We start from the raw sequence: 16145 nt of genomic DNA, 5'->3' as shown, positions 1-16145 counted from the left end.
CACTTCGAAACCCAACCACACACACGACAAATTACAATAATTGCAATGCAATACTCTAAACAATCTCGACCAAGACATTTGAACAGCGTGGAAGAGTAAGCCAAAAAAAACCTCGTAGAGGAGCTCTCCACCCTCTAGCGGAGGCCCTTCCGCCAGCTGTGGCGTGGGCCAGAAATTAAGGGCTGCGCCTTTTCCATGTTTGCCCTTTGACGATGACAGTAGCTCGGTGCGTACGTCCTCTTGACTAGCCCCTTGATTTTCCAGTGGCGCTTATCAAACGCTGAATCAGCCCCATTGATCCGAGCATCGGAAAGGCTGGGTTAGACAGGCCTGATGCAAGCGGGTCAGAGGCCCAGGGTGGGCTTGACGGGGATGGCTCGCTCAGCAATACGGACACGCTGCAATCGTTGCTCCGAGCTTTCAGTCTTAATCAAAAGACCTGTGCCATTTTTGCCTACAATTTCGGAGATTTTATGGATTCTCTCCGTCACTGCACAAGATGTAATGGCAACGACAGCAGATGTTGAAAAAAAGGCTTCTTTTCCAGGTATTGGCAGCATTAAAAGTGAATTTTAATGAAGTGTTGTTGGTACGAATCGGCGTGTGTAAGAGTGTGCACAATTATGTTTGATTACAGCTAAAATGGAGCTATTGTAACAACTTGAATGCGAGCTCATGAAGTAATAGGCCTTGCTGGACCAATATGGACTAATGAGCATCGAAAATGTATCATGCAGTTACTCTAATAACTGGGTATATTGCTATTTAATGCAAACGTAATTGCTAATTAAGGCACAGTTTTTTCACATGAATGTTTAACATATCAAGAAGCTGTATGTAAACTCATGGGCAATGCAGCGGTGTAGTGGTTAGCACCCTGTGGTGGCTAACATACGTAGCGAGTGAGATCTGAGCTTGTCCTGGTCTCACCCCTTCACCTACCCGCATTGACAAGCATGGTGAAGTATGGTCAAACATCCCTATGACCGAAAAGCATTGGGAAGCTGTTATCCAGCAGTGGATTGAAAAAGCGCTGTAAATTACGACCATTATTACGTCTAGAAATATCTCCCTGGCAATGAATGCATTCTGTACCGGTCAAAACATTTTGTTTCCCTTTTGCATCTCAGGTTATTGTGTTTACATGACGTCATGACATCTCCATGATAAGCAATAAGGCAGCGTAAAGAATACCCAGCGCAGGGCATCTTGACAAAAGCTCTGATGCTCTAAAAGCATGTGGAGCCAATTCAGTGTAAAGTGTCAAACAGAGATGAGGCAGCTTCATTATTTATGACATTTGGCTACCGTTTTTCCTCCGCGTCGTCTTGGCATGAATTCCCCTGCACCATGTGGTGTTTTTAGACTCCTGCAAATGCATCAAGAGGGCCCAGGGTCTGGTTACGATCACTCTATCGGTCGTTTTAAGAGAAGCCGGCACTTTTGCTGATGGATTAAGGAAGCCCAAATTCTAGATGTTGTGGTCGAACTACTGGACCAGTAACAGCTGGTTTTCCAAGGCTTAAATAACTCAGGACAAATAAGACGAAGACCGCCACGTAGACTCAACATACTTTTGGGACAGGTGCTGTTAGCGAGTACCTTTTGAAGGCCGGCACGGTACACGAGGGGGTGGGTGGCCGACATCACCACCCGGCCACATTTGTCTCCCTAGTGGCAATATTTACACACTGCACCAGGTACTCATTTGAGGCTGAGTCGACTTAGGGGAGGCCCATGATCCGTTCAGAAAATCGCCATTGATGTTGGCCATAAGCGGGAATCGAACCCGGGTCGCTGGATTCGTAGTGCAGCCCGCTAACCAACACACTTCCACTCCCTACACACACACACCAATACGCTCTGACCAAATCACCTGTAATCTGCCTGATTCCATCCTGAATTTGACAGCTCAGCAAACTTGAGCCTGGATAGTTCTCGGATGGGCAACCACTATGCGTGAAACAGGTGCTGTTGGCTGCTGCAGGGCTACGTTGTCAGCAGATGGCGGTGCAACAAAATCCACTGTTGTACTCTACTGTGCTCTGATGTCTACGCTCCCCACCTCAACCAACCAGCACCGATGAAGTGTGGTGAAGCAGGGTGAAAACCCCCCAACGACCCAGGCGACCGTGGAGTGGCCCTCGTCCAGCAGCGGACTGGCAGAGATGCTGCGCAACGCGCAGTTCCTGGAGAGTGTGGAGGCAGTGAGCGGTGCCCAAGCGGGTGGTGGCGAACGATGCACGGGCAACCAAGGGCGATCGAAATCCCGGGGTGGAATCCGGTCAGCGAGGTGTCAGCCAATGGGCGCATGACATTGGAGATTTGGACAGGGAATTACTTTTGCATATGCATTTTCTTCTTTTTAATGTATTGCTGACTCAAATGCTATTCATATGCAGTTCAAATTTGGTTGCAAAAAAAAACTAGATTTCATGTGCACTGAATTTGAAGGCATTTGCAGGGCTACGCGTTTTCATAAATAGGTGGTGCAATGTAAATCTTAGCAATACCAGTGGATTGTATGTAACTTTAAACTTATTACATAAGCCTCATGCACACAAAAACCCAACAAAAACAATGTAGGCTCTATTGCATAACGATAACATTGATAAATAGCTGGGCGTGATTGTGTTTCCGTAGTGCTGCTTTATGATCCCAAACCAATGCACTCCATGTCATATTTACTGTAGAGCTGCATATCATATCGGCCGCACGTGTTGGCTAATGAACTCTCCAATGTGCGCAGTTAACACGGTCCAGCGTTGTGTGTGCGTGCGTGCGCGTGTGTGACTCGGGAGGCGTGGCAGTGTAGCGGTTAGCGCGTTGCGCGAGAACCCGAATTCGATTCCCGCTCATGGCCAACACCAGTGACGATGATCTGAACCGGTCATAGGCATCCCCTGTGTTGACTCAGCCTCAAATGAGCACCTGGTGTTGTGTGTAAACATCGCCACTGGAAAGACAAAGGGCGTGATGTTGGACAACTCGCCCCCTAGTGTGCCGTACCGGCCTTCATAGGTGCTCACTAACAGCATTCGCCCCAACAATCTGTTAAGATTATACAGGGGATCTTTGTCTAACTCGGGGTAACCTGGCTGTGGACACCAAGGTGACTCGCCCTGCCATGTCTACCAAGAGCCCAGCTCCACTCCCCCGGGGTACGCTGCTCCCACGCGGGTTACGGTAATTATTACCGACTGCTACAAGAATTCCATCCATTACACCAGGAGCCCTTTCTTTCCTGTGACCTCGGCAGTAAATAATACCGCTTCTTCCATTGCTGTACCAGATACGAGTCCGAAAAGCCTGATTATTGGGTAAAAAAATTAAGTTCAAATTTTTTTTTTTTTAATACAGGAAAATATTTTCCCCCTACAATGCCCATAGCTAGACTTGAGTAGATTAAACGAAATACACACAGGTACTGTATATGTGTGACCGTTATCGGATAACGCAATGGGGAAAAAAAAAACAATTCATATAAATATATATAATCTCTTTCTGAGCCTCGCAAATTAACATTGCTGCATGGATGTGGGTAGCAGGTACGGGGGTCTTCTCAGGCTGCTCGTGTGGTTATTGGAGCCCTCCCAAGTGGGTTATACGATTTGACAGCATTAGTGGATAGTGATGTTTGACAGGAGTTTATGGAGGGATTGGCCAGAATTTCTGGACATTCATTCCCTTGCAATTAATGACGACAGCACATCTGTGGGGATCACTCTTCCCCCCCCCCCGTAAGTGAGTGTGGGAGGCAAGGGGTCTCGTCCCTGATTGATGTTCTAGAATTTTAATGATCAAGTTATTAATCATACAAGTCAGACTACAATTACCCTTGCCAATATGAGATAGCGGCAATCGCCCTCGCGCTTCTTTATTGCAAGTCCTTGTGTATGCATTGCCTCGGAGGTGCTCTATTATACTGATCAGAGAGAGAGAGAGTTTAAAAATACACCTGCAGTGCAGGTAACAGACCGCATAATAATCGGGGCTTTAATATTAATCACGTCTCATTTTGTCAAGTTGTCTCTCTTCAGTAGCGAGGGAGCGCTTTGCTAATGGGTGGCGAATGGTCAAAGGTATCCAGGGTGTTCGCCGAATGATGCAGATGGAAAATCTCACGACTGCCAAACGAGTCTCTCCAGCTCTACTGCTATAGCCATCAACCTTAATCCACCACACATTTAGAATGCAGCATTTTTAAACATCCTCATTGCTGTATCAACCAATATGGCACTCTGTTTGGTGACATATGGCTACATATTAAAAAGGTAATTATACTGCCCTGCAAATTGCTTGCTTATGCCACTGCTGGCAGAAGGGCCTACACTCCAGAAACCTTTCTATTTGATCTACTCTTTTCCACGTTGACCGGACTTATTGGAATAGGTGGGGATACCCACGCTTCACCCCACCACAAGCAATCTACCGATCGACTGATTTGCGTGTACTCGTACTTCTCGATGGACAGAGGTGGTGGAATTTGAGAAAACCCGGCCCATTGTTGTTTTTTTGTTGTTGTCAACTGTCATGCCAGGAGATGAGATCGAACCGCCGAGCTCTGGATTGCAAGTACAGTGTGCTGCTATCCATTACGCCATGGCAGCTCACTTTCTACATATTGTTGGACGCTTAATTGTGCCATTTTGAAAGCTTTAAGTGAAACTTTGGCTAAGGGCGGGCACAGCCATCAGAGCATGACTAATACAGCCAAGGCGACGTTACGTTTTCCACGTGTGTGCTGGCTGCACTCTGGTTTGGCCGTGTCCTGCATTCTTGTGTTGTCTGTTTGTGTTGGAAAATGACGTGTTCTCAGCTTTAAAAGTTAACGTTTCAACAGGAATTATTTCAGTATGCGTGTACCTTGAATTTCGTTGGCACCGTACGTAGCCAACCGTGCTAATCGGAGGTGCGGGGGAAAGACAACAAGCAACGACAAAAAAACTTCTTCCCTACTGTACATATTTAAAAATTGGAGTTTATAGCTGTAGGCTTCTGGTTATATAAATGTGTCCCATGACAATACGGAGTGGAGCCGCGGGTGCGGTGGCTTGCGCGCTGCGGTATGAACTCGGCGACCTGATCTCTAATTCCGGCCACAGCTGACACGGGTGGCAGGCTGGGGGGTGCCAGGTGCCCCCGCGGTAAATCGCTGTCACATATTGCTGGCTGCTGAAGCTGCTTGAAGGGGGGGGGGGGGGATCTGCCAGGGACATCTCGGATGGATCAGCACAATTAAAGTCTTTGCAATTAATTTTTCGATGAGTTGTTATTTTGTAATTTGCTTGTGGCGTACACAAGAACAATTATCACCTTTTAACGGTAGTGTCTCCCATGGGACAAATCAAAGACCGTGGCCACCTGGCCTGAGTTCCATTAGGCGCTCTGGTCCAGATTGCCGATGATGATGATAACGACATAGATGCTGATGATTATAATAGTGGCAATGAAGGTGCTGTGCGTGTACAGCCCTTTTGCCTATCCACTGCTGGATGAGGGTTTTATCACTTTTTGTGGTCATTGGGGGGTTATTTGACCATACTTCACCACGCTGGTCAGTACGGGCTGGTGAAGGCGGGCAACATAATTGCTTTATTCTTTAGAACTGCTTTTGGTGTTTAGTGTTGTGTCCTTCCCCCGCACCTCCGATTAACATGGTTGGCTATGTACGGTGCAAAAGAAGTTCAACATACAGATGTATGTATATAACATTATATTAAAACAGCATTATGACAGGGTAGTCGTGTGTGTGTTATGTAAACACGTCCTTACGGGTAATTACAAAACTCGTCACAATGCACAATGTTTCACATTGTATGTACTGTATAATGTCGTCTGAATGAAGAACTAACTATACTGCCAAAGACTCATTTAGGGATTTGGCCAAACATTGCAACACACGAACCCCCCTTGAGAAAACATTGGTTTAAGTTTCAGTGAGTTCAACATACATACAGTGGATGTCACTGCCACCACCCTTTTCAGCCGACAACATAGCCAATGGATAGTTTAGCACTGTAATGAAGGTGTTATGACAATAATGAGGAAGGAACGATGGTTGTGGTAGCAGTCCATTCGGCCTTTCTTTCATCTGGGGTTCATAAAATAGATTTGTGGGAAGTTAACAATTGTTGTCCTGTTGATAAATTCACTCCTGCCATCGGAAGTGGAATTTCCAGCACTCTTAACATGAGATTAAACCTGCCACTTGCTTAATTGTGCAACACAATACTTTGACGGTATATGTGTAAAATAACCAAGTTGCGAATACATTGTGTAGTTTAGAAAAATGTTAATAATATATTTCAAAATATTGTATCGCATTTATCATCGACACCACTTTGTAAAAGGAAATTATAACAGGTTAACATTTCGGATAAGAATGGTAATTAACTGAAAATTAAGTATCTTTGATATATGTATTCTGATCATATTCGAGGAGGGCTTTTTTTTATCTGAGAAATATATATATTTTTTACCAATTTTATTCCAATCGTGCGATGGTTCCATGTCATGAGATGAAGTGATTTACATTTTGAGCAGTGCATCATCCTGTCAGGAAATGGCTTTGGAAGATCACATCAATGAACTTCTGTACGTGTGTAGCCTCTTCATTAGACCTCTTTATTCACACGAGAGACACACACCTTTTAATGTCTTGCAGAGTGTCACGTGTAGGTTAAACAGATTTTTTTAAAGCCTCAGAGCAGGGATAAGCCAAATTAAGTTAAAAGCAATTTTATGCAGTTTTACTTTTTGTGAAGTCAGTGGTAACCAGGTTGATACTCTGTCCACTCACTACACTTGAGAACCCAGTTTAATTGTGGGGAGTTGCCCAGATTTGCTCCAGGCCCTTAGTGATCATGGATTGGTATTCTGACCCTTGAGCCACTCAGCCATCTTCAGGGTGATGAAATAATCAAATTTTTTATTATTATTATCATTTTATGAAAAGTTTTGTTGTTCAATCAATGGTGAGCACATTGCACTACAAATCTAGCCACCTGAGTTCAATTCATGACCACAGCTAATAATAGTGGCGAGTAATATCTGAACTAACCCGCACTGACCAACGTGGTCGCATATGGTCATGAAACTGCCACGACCTGCATGGCGAGGGGAGGCCTTCACTCAGCAGTAGATTAAAAAAGGCCTGCAAATTACAGTCAAACTCCGTTTATCCAGGATAAACATGGGAGACAGGAACTCCGGTTCCCAATATCTGGGGTCCTAACTGGATAATTGGAAAAAATGCCGAATCTCTGTTCATCCGTGGTCCCTGACCCTGGATATTTGGAAGAGCCCTGCCTACGCATGACACGTGACAAAAACGTCACTGAATGCGGCATGGACCAGCAGGCAAAGGCGTGGGGACACCTCGAGGGCATTCTGTGACGAAGATTTACAGTCACGTGAGGAGGTCGCCATCATCATCATCATCATCAGGCGCTTGCCCCTCAGGCACCAGCCCTACGGGGTATCTCCTACCATGAGATGGGTAGGTATGGGAAGGGGGCTTGCTTGCTTTTGTGTTCGGAGAGGCTTCCCAGGACTAACACTTCAACAATGCAGTGCAGAAAGCGCCGCATCGACATTTGTCCCCTTACTTAATTTGGTGACAGGAGCCAATGCTAGGGTCTGTTCAGCCACTTTAATCTGGATAACGACGGATATTTGTAATTATTTGCCAAATAACCCCCTTTAACCGTGGTCTGGACCTCGGATATTTGTATGGCCACACCCGCCAAATATTTGGAAGAGAGAACTGGGTTTTGCTGGCCCCGGATAAACTAATTCACGCATAATCGGTTTGCGGGTAATAGAGTTTAACTATACTCTAGTGTTGTGTTTTTTTATAGCTGTATTCGCATGTGTCCAATATGACAACTATATTGTATTTTAAACGAGTCATGTTAAATTGAAATGTGAATTAAAATGATTACCTCGGAAAGTAACTGGAAATTAAACTGAGGGAAGTTGCGACAAATTACTATCAGTTAGAGCAAACTTTTTGTAATATTTCAAGCCAACATTTAAAGAGCCATCACGTACAAAAAATACACGTGATTATTTTTGTATTATTTTTTTATCTACAGTGAGAGAAAAAAGTATTTGGTCCCCTGATGATTTTGTACGTTTGTCCACTGACAAAGAAATGATCAGTCTATAATTGTAATGGTTGGTTTATTTGAACAGTGAGAGACAGAATAACAACAAAAAAATACAGAAAAACGCATGTCAAAATGTTATAAATTGATTTGCATTTTAATGAGGGAAATGATAATTCGATCATTTTAATGGTAGGTTTATTTGAACAGCGAGAGACAGAATAACAACAAAATCCAGAAAAACGGATGTCAAAAATGTTACAAAATTGATTTGCATTTTAATGAGGGAAATAAGTATTTGACCCCTCTCAATCAGAAAGATTTCTGGCTCCCAGGTGTCTTTTATACAGGTAACAAGCTGAGATTAGGAGCACACTCTTAAAGGGAGTGTTCCTAATCTCAGCTTGTTACCTGTATAAAATACACCTGTCCACAGAAGCAATCAATCAATCAGATTCCAAACTCTCCACCATGGCCAAGACCAAAGAGCTCTCCAAAAATGTCAGGGACAAGATTGTAGACCTACACAAGGCTGGAATGGGCTACAAGACCATTTCCAAGCAGCTTTGTGAGAAGGTGACAACAGTTGGTGCGATTATTCGCAAATGGAAGAACTGTCAATCTCCCTTGGCCTGGGGCTCCATGCAAGATCTCACCTCGTGGAGTTGCAATGATCATGAGAACGGTGAGGAATCAGCCCAGAACTACACGGGAGGATCTTGTCAATGATCTCAAGGCAGCTGGGACCATAGTCACCAAGAAAACAATTGGTAACACACTACGCCGTGAAGGACTGAAATCCTGCAGCACCCGCAAGGTCCCCCTGCTCAAGAAAGCACATATACATGCCCGTCTGAAGGTTGCCAATGAACATCTGAATAATTCAGAGGACAACTGGGTGAAAGTGTTGTGGTCAGATGAGATCAAAATGGAGTTTTTTGGCATCAACTCAACTCGCCGTGTTTGGAGGAGGAGGAATGCTGCCTATGACCCAAGAACACCATCCCCACCGTCAAACATGGAGGTGGAAACATTATGCTTTGGGGGTGTTTTTCTGCTAAGGGGACAGGACAACTTCACCGCATCAAAGGGACGATGGACGGGGCCATGTACCGTCAAATCTTGGGTGAGAACCTCCTTCCCTCAGCCAGGGCATTGAAAATGGGTCGTGGATGGGTATTCCAGCATGACAATGACCCAAAACACCCGGCAAGGCAACAAAGGAGTGGCTCAAGAAGAAGCACATTAAGGTCTTGGAGTGGCCTAGACAGTTTCCAGACCTTAATCCCATAGAAAATCTGTGGAGGGAGCTGAAGGTTCGAGTTGCCAAACGTCAGCCTCGAAACTTTAATGACTTGGAGAAGATTTGCAAAGAGGAGTGGGACAAAATCACGCCTGAGATGTGTGCAAACCTGGTGGCCAACTACAAGAAACGTCTGACCTCTGTGATTGCCAACAAGGGTTTTGCCACCAAGTACTGGGTCGTGTTTTGCTCATTAAAATGCAAATCAATTTATAACATTTTTGACATGCGTTTTTTCTGGATTTTTGTTGTTGTTATTCTGTCTCTCACTGTTCAAATAAACCTACCATTAAAATTATAGACTGATCATTTCTTTGTCAGTGGGCAAACGTACAAAATCAGCAGGGGATCAAATACTTTTTCCCTCACTGTACGTGGCTTTACAGAAAGACCCAAAGAATATAATACACATATAGTATGTTCCAACAACATGTTTGTTTAATCATTATTTTTTCTATAATAGTGCCGATCACCAAATCACCTGTAATGCGTCCAATCTCAGAGGCTAATTCAGCTTGAGCATGTATAGCGTTTGGATGGGCGACCACCATGCATAGAAAATTGTGTTAGGCTGCCGCAGGACTAAAATGCATTAAAATCCATCGTTGTCCTGTACTTCTATGCCCCCCCCCCGTCTATACTCCATGTCTTCGACATCGAGTAACGACCAGCATTGGTGAAGTAGGATCAAAGAACCGCCACTACCTGCATGGCGCGGTGGGAGTGGGTGAGAGTACTCCACAGAGACCAGGGCAGTCCCATTTGCAAGAGTGACCGCAGGGGCGAGTTTGCTGCGAGAGTGGTGACGGTTGTGGGAAGCTTACAGTGGCGCGGATCCGGCGAGCTCACCTCCGTGTTGGAGAGCTGGTACCAGGGCTGCTTGCCGTAGGTGAAGATCTCCCACAGCACGACGCCCAGGCTCCACACGTCGCTGTCCGCCGTGAACTTGCGGTACATGATGCTCTCCGGGGGCATCCAGCGGATGGGCAGCATCGTGTGGCCGCCCACCTGCACATCCCACGAACGGCGCAAGGTGTTTGGATTCGCATTGACCAACGATCACCTGAAATACGTTTGCAACCTGTCCTGGTCTTCTCCACGATCATCCTCTCTTTGGAGGTAGTTTTCCTGGGGAATCTGTAAGTCTTCACTGGACATTAAGCGTGAAGTCAGTGCTTGTCGGTCGCATGTAGGCAGTTATCCCCTCTCCTGGGATTGTGAAATATCCGATAACATGTCCTGCTTTTGGACCTGAGAGTTGGCAACCCTAAGCCAGAATTTGACTTGTGAAGACCCAGGTGTGTTTTGGCATCATAGAAAAGGTTGGCGCAGTGAGGACTGCATGTGGTGCGAAGCAGAGGCGGGGAATACGAGTGGGCAATGACAGAGCAGCGAACATCAGACAAGTAATGAAATGCTGAGATGCAGCCAAGAGCGCCACCAGATACACCACTGATTCATTTCATATTCACAAGTTAACATGCAGAAAAGACAAAGTTGCCCTGTATCGCTGTATAGACTGCAAAGGCAAGTGCTCTTAGCAAGCACCTATTAGGTGCGGGCATGGCACACGAGGGAGTGGTGCGGTGAACACCGCGCCCGGTAATCTTTGTCTCCCCCAGTGCTGATGTGTAAATGCTGCACAGGTGAAGTCGGCCTCGGGGAGGCCGAGGACAACGATTTTTGCCACGCTCGAGAACTGAACTGATCTTACTGATCTCCCCACGCAGCGCGTGAACCACAGTACAACCGCTCCCCACACGAATACGCACAGACAAATTCATGGCACAAACACGGGCTTCGCTGGAATGTGCGTGGCCTCGGCCCTGTGAATCAGGTGTTCTACAACACAAACGTTTATAATGAGACTCGATAACTCTTTGACTACACGTGCGTGGGTTGTAAGGCGGGAGCAGTGGAGAGTGCAGAGACTGTGACTCATGTGATGAGTCACAGAGTGAAGGGGAAGGCATCACGAGGTCAAGTGCGAGGAATTGCCGATGCTCATTGGCATGAGACGTGACTTAATAGTGCGCTCATTGCTCCGTAACGCGGTGCGCTCCGGTGCTCCCCGCGGTGTTACGGCAGATGTATGAAGCGGTTTAGCAGCGATGGGTCCTGCGGTGTGCGATGCGTGTGGGATAGTGGCACCACTGGGTTATTTTGTGCGTGATTTATGAAGTGTTTTAACGCCTATGGGTTCTGTGGTGGCTGGCGCGTAATGAAGTGATTGAGCGTTGTATGGTTCTCGTGGTGTGAGGTGGCCGAGTGCCAAAACCAACGGTCGCATTTTTTTTTTCACAGCGGCCACTTTGGCCATCAACTCCGAGACGTAGCACCTTGTCTTGACTGCACGCAGACATTTGGGGCTTGTAAAGAACAACAGAAACATTCCAGATGCACTACATGCAGGACTGTAACTATTACAGTCAACGTGGTAAGCGTACAACTTGGCTGAGTGGTGTCATGGGTCAGTATTTGACGTACATTTCGAAAGTTGGTCATTCAAATCCTGGTTTAGATCAACTCAACCTAATATTCCTCTGAGGTTATAAAAAAAAAAACAATTATCTTATTATAAGTTTAACTTTTTTTTGTTTACCTAATCCATACTGATATTATTGGCACTAATCATAATAAGCTTGCGGGTTTAATTTTTGGAGAAGATCTTCTGTGGCGAAGACGGAGCAAGTAAATCAGCTCGCGCGCAGAAGCCAGACGGATTTCTGCATCGCCCAACAGTGGAGAGATGCGTCAAGGCTGTTGATGGGCGATGATCACGAAGAAGAAAAACTCACATTAAAAACCGTGAGCAATGCACTTCCTACGCAAGCAGCTCCCACTTGTTGTTGACGATGCAGGAGGAATAGACGAAGGATGAATAACAGTCGCGAGCAACGCGGGGCGAGAGCCCACGTGGCCGCGAGCGAGCCGCAAGCCACTGGCGCCGAGCGGCCTCGTGGGCTCGCGTGCTGCTGCTGCTGGCTGTCTCCACGTGCGAGCCTGGGGGGCAGCCAGCACCGCACGCAGAGCGGCGTGGGAACAGCAGCAGCAGCGGCGGCGGGGCAATGCTGCTGCGTTGCATGCCGGGTTGGCGCGCCGCGTCACCAAATCCGGCCACCAGGGTTCCATTCCCGCTCCCGGACACGGCCACCAACCAGTGGCGATTATTTTCACCGGTCCTGGGCCTCCCCTTAGGTTGGCTCGACCTCAAATGAGTACCTGGCGCGGTTGTGTGAACATCGCCACTGGGGAGACAAAGGCGGCCGGGCGTGGTTGTTGGCCACCCACCCCTTCGTGTGCCGCTGCCTCCCTTCAGAGGTGCTACTCGCTAACAGCACTTGCCCCAACAATATGTAAAGGCTATACGGGGGGTCTTTGTCTTTGTTGTGGCAACGGTGGCGACGGGCGAGGAATTTGCAAATAACGGCGCAACAACATCCGTCCGCAACCCCCTAACGAGACCTCTCTCGTTTGAACAATTCACCGCGTTCTTCAAGACCGTCCTCTCATCAAAACGAATGCATGCTCGGTTGAAAGTTCTGGCAATGGTCCTTTATTCATAGAAGGACTGACTGTCTCGCTGGATATTTCACTTGAAACTGTGGTGCTCCATCAAAACTTGGCACGTTTTAAAAACGTTTACGTTTGAACAGTTTTTGTTTGTTGTTGTTGTTGTCATGAGCAGGTTTCTCTTAGGAGATGCTGATAATTAATGAAATTTACCTTTAGAAAAGTCAAATTACATGTGCAGACTGCATATACATTCAAATGATCGAGCGTGAATGTAGAACTAAATTGTGGTAAAGCAAGTTCCTAGGCCCGGGCCCGTCAAGATGTTAAATCAGCTGCTTTCGCGCAAAGTTCGACATCACTGCACATCATCGGCTGTGAAACGAACCAGTCGGTCTTCATAATTCCGTGAGATTTTCCAGTTTATTACGTTCATAAAGGCTGAACAATTTTTCCTTTTTTGTTCAAGTTCCATGTAGCTGAGCATTTGCTGTACAGTTTTTTTCCCTTCCGCGAAACGAAATGTACTTCAACGAGGAAAAACAAAATCTATCTCGAGGGTCTGTTGGGGAAACTCACCAACTTTGTGCGGAGCACCGCGGGTCATCCGATGAAACCGCCTGACATTGCAGGTGGTTGTTAGAGATTGAGTGCTATGAAGAAGACCCACTGGCCAGCAATTAGCAGCAGAGACTGATATGGATATTCATGACGGCTGAATTTGTTACAATCTCATGGGCGGCGCAATACGAGTGCAGGTTGCATGGGGGGCTTTGCGGAGCGATGCACTATACAAATGTGACACACCCATGGAGCAGGTCACGAACGTCACATTGCAATCGCTATTAGTGGATGTTTTGTGTATTTTATGTTATGCACATATAACATAGCAATCCCTTCAATGCATCTCCATGCCTTCACCGTAAAACATACAAATGTTGTGTTGTTTGTTCAGATATAGGTAGAAAAAAAATCCAATATTTTTTCGTTAAATGAGTTAATGTGGAAGAAGGCTTTGGCTAATTAAACATTTACCAGTTTACTCAGACTCACACAGCTGCCTATGAGACTCACTTCTCTCCATTTCTTGGCCGTCAAATATTAATGAAGCCCATCTCTGAGACGGCCTTGAGAGCGCACCGTGGAAAATGGTTTCCTGCTGCTCCATTATTAATGAGGGCGACCGCGCGCTGCGCCTTACATGACTGTCTGACCCTTAAAAACGCACAGGACCAGGATGATCCATATTGTGCATGTTGCATAAAAAATAATCTACTCTGGATCACATTACACCACAAAAGGGGTGGTCAGGTTGAAAGACGGATCTGAAATGATTCTCTAATTCATGGCAAAACTTCACTAGTACTGAACTTTACTTAGTTTTTCTATCATGGTATTATTAAACCTATACAAAGGCCTTATTTTAGCTTGTAATAAACATGACTTTTATTAAAAAGGTAGTTTTTTAACATATGGGTTAAGGTCTGTTTGTGTTTTAAAAAAATAGATTTAAGCTTGAAAGAGTCACTGAAATGCAACTACCTCTTTTAATGGGGACATACAGCTAACTTTACAGAGGGGGAATTGATTTTGTTTGAATACAGCAGGTATGGGGGTGGGGGGGGGTTTGCCACTACAGGAACTGTAAGTGGATAATATTACACATTTTGTAATGCGAGACTTGTTGTTTCTTTCCTTCTGGATATTACATCGTTACCTCGCGTAGCAGTTGGCACCCACTTCTCTGATTTGCCCAAAAAGTAAAAAAAACATCCAATACACGGCGACAATTGTACCAGATCTTGACGAGCAACCCCTTAACTATAACAAATAAACATTTAGGAGAGACTAGAGTTGCCACGAGTTGGTGAGACTCCAATAAATCAAAGGGTATAAGGTCCACGATAATCCCATCGTCCATTTTGAACAATTCCACCATATTGTAAATTGTAACACAGTATACTATCTTATCATGAAAAATGATGCTACAACCCGGGTAGGATACCACATGAAATGCACCACAATTTGAAATGTCTTTGTCTGCGTTCAGCATACGAATTCACTTTCAAACACACGTACCATCATGTGTGTCACCCATACAACGGAATGTATAGTCCATTGTAATTTGATGTAACTCACTTTCAGGTAGATCTTGTCACCTCTCTAGCAAATGATCCACGGTGATGTATCCACCTTAGATGGATGCTGCGTTTCTCTCTCCTTATTTGTCATAACAATATCGTGCAATGGATGCTAGACGTTTTTTTAAAATATGCCTCATGTTTTGGATACTGCTATTAGCACTGAATCAGCTCGTATTTATGTGTCAGGCAGAATATTACATTGCAGCATCATTAGAGATGGCAGCGGCTTGCGGATGTTTTTATCAGCAGTGGATTGATCATGGCTCATGAGGATAAATTTCCCTAATCCCAGCTGTTTGTAAAAATCTCAACACATTCGTCGGTATGTTCGCTAATATGATAAGGCTAATTCAAGGATGCAACATGCTCGGTAGTCGGTAGAGATGTAGTCTCTCATTTTTTTTACTTGGATCTGTCGGCTGTGCTATGTAGCCCTGTGCTTTGTGGTTTGTTACCTGTACTGGGAAACCATTCAATATGATAAAAGAAGCAAGAAAACATATAAGTCATCACGTCCTGTCATACAAATCCATCGCAGTTCAACACGGAGGCTTTCGCGAGCAATATCATCCATAATAGTTTTTTTTTGGGTTAGATCGAGTAAATATATAAATGTGTCGTTAAAACCCGCCACCACCCGACAGAGCCAACTAGTAAGGGTTGTCACGTAAACAGAACGTGGCCAATTCGTCACGAGTACAGCGCACCGGTTGTGTGTTGGAGTAATTACAACCAGCCTGATGAAGCTGGTTGTAATTACTGGTGAAACGTCGTACTCAGATTGGAAATGCATCACGCAAGAATTAGTTGTACCTATGTCGTGCTTGCGATAATGAATTGTCAAATCTTTTGAGCCGTCTTTCTACAGGTTAGTTGTGAGTCCTCAAATAGTCTGGCTGAGTTGTGTTGCGATGTCTCCAGGCAATCTGAAATTGTCAACCCAATGGTGAAATAAAGTTCACGAAAGTAATTTTGCAACTGTAATTCTATGCCATGGAGCAAAGGAGGTGGCTGTAGTGACCCAGAACTTCATGTTTTCTATCGCATTTACAATTGTCTTCATGACCACTTCTA

At 45.4% G+C, this 16145-nt stretch overlaps 1 protein-coding gene across 6 annotated transcripts in view; it reads right to left on the bottom strand.

The window, feature by feature from the left end:
- NTRK2 (neurotrophic receptor tyrosine kinase 2) overlaps positions 1-16145 on the bottom strand; it is a 77632-nt gene that overhangs the window by 8450 nt on the left and 53037 nt on the right. For all 6 annotated transcript variants that reach the window (XM_076066826.1, XM_076066827.1, XM_032953288.2 and 3 more), the window contains one exon: positions 10264-10422. In XM_076066826.1, coding sequence (XP_075922941.1) covers positions 10264-10422 — 159 coding nt within the window. The remainder of the gene's footprint in view (positions 1-10263; positions 10423-16145) is intronic.

This window comes from Petromyzon marinus, chromosome 13 (genome assembly GCF_048934315.1).
Source record: "Petromyzon marinus isolate PM22_M1 ecotype Great Lakes invasive population chromosome 13, UKy_Petmar_22M1.pri1.0, whole genome shotgun sequence".
NCBI classification, from domain to species: Eukaryota; Metazoa; Chordata; class Hyperoartia; order Petromyzontiformes; family Petromyzontidae; genus Petromyzon; species Petromyzon marinus.
Note: the sequence above shows the minus strand (reverse complement) of the source record. Positions and strands in the feature narration are given on the sequence as shown.